The sequence below is a fragment of the Antechinus flavipes genome, chromosome 6 (assembly GCF_016432865.1).
Source record: "Antechinus flavipes isolate AdamAnt ecotype Samford, QLD, Australia chromosome 6, AdamAnt_v2, whole genome shotgun sequence".
In the NCBI taxonomy this organism is placed as follows: domain Eukaryota; kingdom Metazoa; phylum Chordata; class Mammalia; order Dasyuromorphia; family Dasyuridae; genus Antechinus; species Antechinus flavipes.
In genome coordinates, this window is record NC_067403.1 from 248,163,711 (window position 1) to 248,169,444 (window position 5,734).

The 5,734-nt window shown below is 35.6% G+C and overlaps 1 protein-coding gene across 1 annotated transcript; it reads right to left on the minus strand.

Moving 5' to 3' along the window:
* Positions 1 to 217: 217 nt before the first annotated feature.
* Positions 218 to 1,321, minus strand: LOC127540289 (olfactory receptor 5B2-like). Its single transcript, XM_051964918.1, has one exon. It carries the CDS (start codon positions 1,319 to 1,321, stop codon positions 371 to 373), a length of 951 nt encoding a protein of 316 aa, XP_051820878.1. The 3' UTR covers positions 218 to 370.
* Positions 1,322 to 5,734: the final 4,413 nt, after the last annotated feature.

Below are 5,734 nucleotides of genomic sequence, written 5' to 3' on the forward strand. Positions count from 1 at the left end.
TTTTCTTGGGTATACTGATCTCTCTGATTAGTGATAGAATTGTATTTCTTATATGAGAAAAGTTTCTACTTCTCTCCCATATAGTAAAAGTATATGTGTATATATATATGTACACATACACACTGTATAAATATACATAGTATTTTATATATTATACATGCACACACAGAGATACACATGCATATATATGTATATATACATACACTTACCTACACACAAACATATATATGTGCATTCATATATATGAAGACAGACAGATCTGTAACTAGATTAGCTATAAAAAAAGAAAAAAAAAAAGGATTGGATTCCACTTCTCAGCGCATTCAGTTCTGCATCCCAGAAAGTGGAAGATACAGAATGGTTTTTCAATCTAAGAAAAAATATGAGTTAATTGTTGTCCCCTCAAAGCTTTTCTGAAAGCATTTTTCACATCTTTGTTCCTAAGACTATAGACCAGAGGGTTCAGCATAGGGATGACCATGGTGTAGACTACTGATGCAATTTTGTCTGAGTCCATTGAATGGTTTGAACTAGGCTGGAAATACATGAAGATGATTGTCCCATAAAATATAGACACTGCTGTGAGATGGGAAGTACAAGTAGAGAAGGCTTTCTGACGGCCTTCAGCAGAATGGATCTTCAGGATGGTGATGAAGATTAGCAAGTAAGAAGTAAAGATGACAAGAAATGGGAAAAAGACAGTGAATGACCCTAAGATATAGCATATTAATTCAGTGATATGAGTATCAGTACAAGAAAGAATTAGGAGAGGGGGAACATCACAGAAAAAGTGATGAACTATGTTGGAACCACAAAAGGAAAGGCTAAATACTGCTCCTGTGGCGATGGAAGAGGCCAAAAAGCTACTGATGTAGATGCCACTGATCAGAAATGCGCATACTGTTGAAGTCATGGTAATGGTATAATGTAGGGGCTTACACACAGCTGCATGGCGATCATAGGCCATAGAGGCTAAGAGGAAACTTTCAGTGGTAGCAAAGACCCCAAAGAAGAATAATTGTGCTGCACATCCACTGTAGGAAATGACCTTGTCCCCTGTGAGGAGCCCAGACATCACCTTGGGAGTAACAGCAGAGGAGTAGCCAAAATCCACCAGGGAGAGGTTACTGAGGAAGAAGTACATAGGAGTGTGGAGGAGAGAATCCCAGGATATCAGAGCTACCATCCCTAGGTTCCCTACAAGAGTGATGAGGTAGATGAAGGTGAACATGATGAAGAGAGGAACCTGAAGCTCTGGAATTTCTGTTAATCCTAGGAGGATGAACTCACTCACTTCAGATCTGTTCTCCATTGATGTCATTTGGGAGTGATGTCATTCACCTGAAACAAAAGAGCAACCATCAGAGAAAGCCATTCTATAGGATGAAGGGCTCAAGACAATATATAATCAGGGACCTATCTAATGTGTAAAATAAGAAAGTAAGGGACTGAAAGTATGAAGGTAGTGGTCAATTGTCATTGTAGTTACTTTTGGTTTCTGAAAGTCCTTGATCCAGTTTCTCAAAGAGAAAAATTCCCTCATGTATTAATTCCTACCGGTTTTCTAAATTTGTCATTCTTCAAAGTGCCATTTCCCACTTCAAGAAAACAAAAACAGGAGCAGCTACATGGTTAAATGCATAGAGCAACAGTCCTGGAATCAGGAGGACCCGAGTTCAAATCTATCCTCAGACACTTAACACTTATCAGCTATGTGACCTTGGGCACGTTACTTAACCCCAACTGCCTCACCAAAAAAAAAAAATGGTCGTCTTATCTGACAAAAATTGTATAAGTTGGAGTGGAAGCTGGGGGGAGGGGGTTATGGTTGCCTGGGGTTAGAAAACTAGATATTTTCATAGGAATATCATTCACTGATAAAGAGAGGAAAGGAAGAAAGAAGAAGGAGATGTAGGTTTCATCTAAGGAGAAAGAGCCCAAGTCTTTAGGTTCTGAGTCACCTGTGAACTATTCAAAAGTGAGCATATATCTGGAAGTATTGGGCTTTGTCTCCCTTGAGGTTTTTAGAGAAAGGCTGATTGAGCAATTACTGGCTATGCAGTGCAAATAATTCTTTTGCAAGTGTGGGTTTAATGATAATGCCCAGCTAGCATTCACATGGTATCTAAAGATATATGAAACATTTTTATAGATCTTACTTGATCCTTTCAATAAGTCATTGAGTTAGATTATCTCCATTTTACCTATGAGGAACCTGAGGCAAAAATAAAACATTGAATGATTTATTCGAGGTCACACAGCTAGTAAGGATCTAAAATTGGAATTAAACTTATATCTTCCTGAATCTGAGCCTGTTGTTCAATCCACTGTGCTGCCTTTGCTATCTAGATCTAGGACCTCGGGGTGATAATATCAAATATCTATAGATGATTGATTGGAAAGTTTAAGAAACCCAAAAGTATAATAAGGCCTAATACATTTGTTATCCCCATGAGAGTTGACTAACATGCTGCGCAGAGGCAGCTGGTCTAATCAGAACACAATGTAATTGGAAAATATTTTATGACATAAATATAAATATAATAAAGCATTATGTTATTCTGAGGTTATCTAAAGCAATATATCAATGGTGTCATTTTTCATTTGATCTAGACACAGCTGATCTACCTAACTGGTAGGAGCAACAGGCTAGCAGGATAACTAAAACAAAAATCCTGAAATGATGAAAAATAGTTCTTTCTTGTTTCATGGGAATATATGAAATTTGGCCATTCTACTTTCTGGTTGTATGCCCATGGAGAAGCCTCTTCCTCTTTCTAGGGCCATGTCTCTCTTTGAAATGGGAATAATAATGTCTGAGTATTTGCTTAATAGTTTAGAGTTTAGAATGAAATTGTTATATGAAGTACTTTGTTAAGGTTCAGAATATATGACTCATCTGCTGCTAGTATTTTGATAATTTGTAACACTAATTATAACTCCTACTGTTGTGTCTCTTTGGACAACTAACTGTTGAATCAACAGTCTAATGGGCCTTTGTTTCCTCATTTGTAAAGTAAAGTTTTGGACTAGGTGACCACTGACATCCCTTCCAAAATCTTTGATTCTATAGGGTCATAAGCATGCATTAGCATTAAAAAAATTAATCTTTCAAATACTTTATATAGATATAGCTATACATAGTATATGTGTATATATATACATATACATATGTATATATATATATGTACATATATATATATAAATGTTTGTGTGCATAAATGTGTGTTCTGTCTATGTCTATAATTTATGAACGGAAACAAACACCATGGAACACAGAAGGCAGAGGTTAAACTAGACTGTTAATACCTTGAGAAAGTGTGGTATAGTAAAAAAAAAAAAAAAGATCTTAGAGTCCAGATTTAGAGAGTTTAGATCTCTACAGAAATCTACATTTAACATTTCTCCTCAGACTTTTAATAATTGTGCACTGGATAGAGGACTGGCGAGACTTACATGAACTGATGCTAAGTGAAATGAGCAGAACCAGGAGATCATTATACACTTCAACAATGATATTGTATGAGGACATATTTTGATAGAAGTGGATTTCTTTGACAAAGAGACCTAACTGAGTTTCAATTGATAAATGACGGACAAAAGCAGCTACACCCAAAGAAAGAACACTGCGAAACAAATGTGAACTACCTACATTTTTGTTTTTCTTCCCGGGTTATTTATACCTTCTGAATCCAATTCTCCCTGTGCAACAAGAGAACTGTTCGGTTCTGCACACATATATTGTATCTAGGATATACTGCAACCTATCCAACATATAAAGGACTGCTTGCCATCTAGGGGACGGGATGGAGGGAGGGAGGGGAAAAAAATCGGAACAGAAACGAGTGCAAGGGATAATGTTGTAAAAAAAAAATTACCCTGGCATGGAATCTGTCAATATAAAGTAATTATTAAATAAAAATTAAAAAAAAATTGTGCACTGGATGAGTCACTTAACTCTCTCAGCCTCAATTTACTTATCAGTATCACAAAATAGCACTTTTTTTTTCTTTCTTGATTTCCTTTTTTATTGAAATAAATACAAAATAAGAAAAAAATTAAAAAGAAATAAAGGAAAATTAAAAAAAGAAAATAAAACATTGTAGTGTGCTCAACAGAACATCAGGGAGGATTCAAAATATATAACAGTGAATTTTCATTACAAGAAAACATTTATAATAATAGAAGAGATTATATTGATGAGTTTCTCTCTTTTGTTCTTTCCTGTGCACTGTTTACTTTATTGCTTTTTCCCTTTACTTCTATCCCATCTCCCCCAAGAGGCTACAGATAAGCACAGATATTTATGTTCTATACATATAGTGTAGTGTAGGGAATGGATTATTATACTTCAGAAAGAATATATATAATTATATATACATATGTGTTAAGGCATGTGTGTCTGTATACATACAGACACCCACCACACTTATACATATATCTATGTGAATATTCATATGGATATAGGGATATACACCCATATACACTCAGATTTATATAACGTAAACATTTACTCAAATGTAAACATATATCTGTAATAATATTAATATGGGTGACATATAATGTAGATTTCTCTCATTTAAATCTTTTAAGTTTGACTTTGTCTAAAATCAATTATTACTAGCCCATTTTTTCCTAATACTCCTGATACTTATTGTGGCATTTGTATATCTCTTATTAGTTATAATCACTAACTTTTCTACTTTGTTTGCTACTTAATTTGCTTTGCAATTTCTTAATCTCTCCCCATCCATGGATCCCTCCATTTTCTTCTATACAACTTTATCCCACTTCTGTTAAACTAAGCATCCTTCTCTATCCCACCTTATCCTTTATCCCTTGCCCATTAATCTGTATACTTTGTCCTATTGCCATAAATCTTCCTTGTATACTCCACCTTATTTTATTCCCTCACCCTATTTTCTTTATAGATGTTGAAGGGTACTATACCCTTCATTGCATATGTCTTTCCTTATTGTTCCGAGATTATCGAGTTCATTGGTTCTTATAGCCACAGTAGTATTCCATCATAATCATATACCAAAACTTGTTTAAGCAAATTTTTTATCTAGATCTTTCTGACTTCAGGTCCATCACTTTTCCCAGTTTGTCATGCTGCTTTCTACACAAGCACCTTAACCTTATATTATATTTCCCAGAACCTACCTGGAATATGGATGTAGGTAAATGGGACTGAAAAAAGGGGAAAATTGGCCAAGAACCTTCACAAAAGCATCTTGTGTCTGAAGTCCCAACCTTAATATATACTTGGTGCTTTTAAAGAAACTCTTCTCTAGTCCTTGTTATGTATTTCTTCAAATCAGGAGAGGTCGCCGCTGCTGGAAGGATGGAGGTAGAGGTAGTGGACTTACTTCCAGCTCAGACTCAGAAGGAACAATGGAAAGCAGATGCATGAATGACTTTCTCCAGATTGGTCCCATATAAGTGAGACCTAGTGATCAAATACTAGGAAGTCAATAACTGAAGTCCTAAATTGATCAGGATCCTTAGATCCTTGGAGCACAACAACTCTTAAGAGATTATTTTCCCTTAGAGACATCTGGCTGCTTTACAGTCACCATATATAGATGATGTCATTAAACTGCTCTGATTATAGGGATCAAACCTGAATCCTGCAGGAGGCCATTTTCCTGGCTGTGTCCCTTTGGTAATCTACCTCATTGTTAGGGAAATAGAAACAACTACTGACTTGGCAGTCAAGATCTAATTTGTA

Excerpts from the sequence above, each read along its gene's own strand:
- LOC127540289 (XM_051964918.1), bottom strand. The coding sequence starts at position 1,321 with ATGACATCAATGGAGAACAGATCTGAAGTGAGTGAGTTCATCCTCCTA.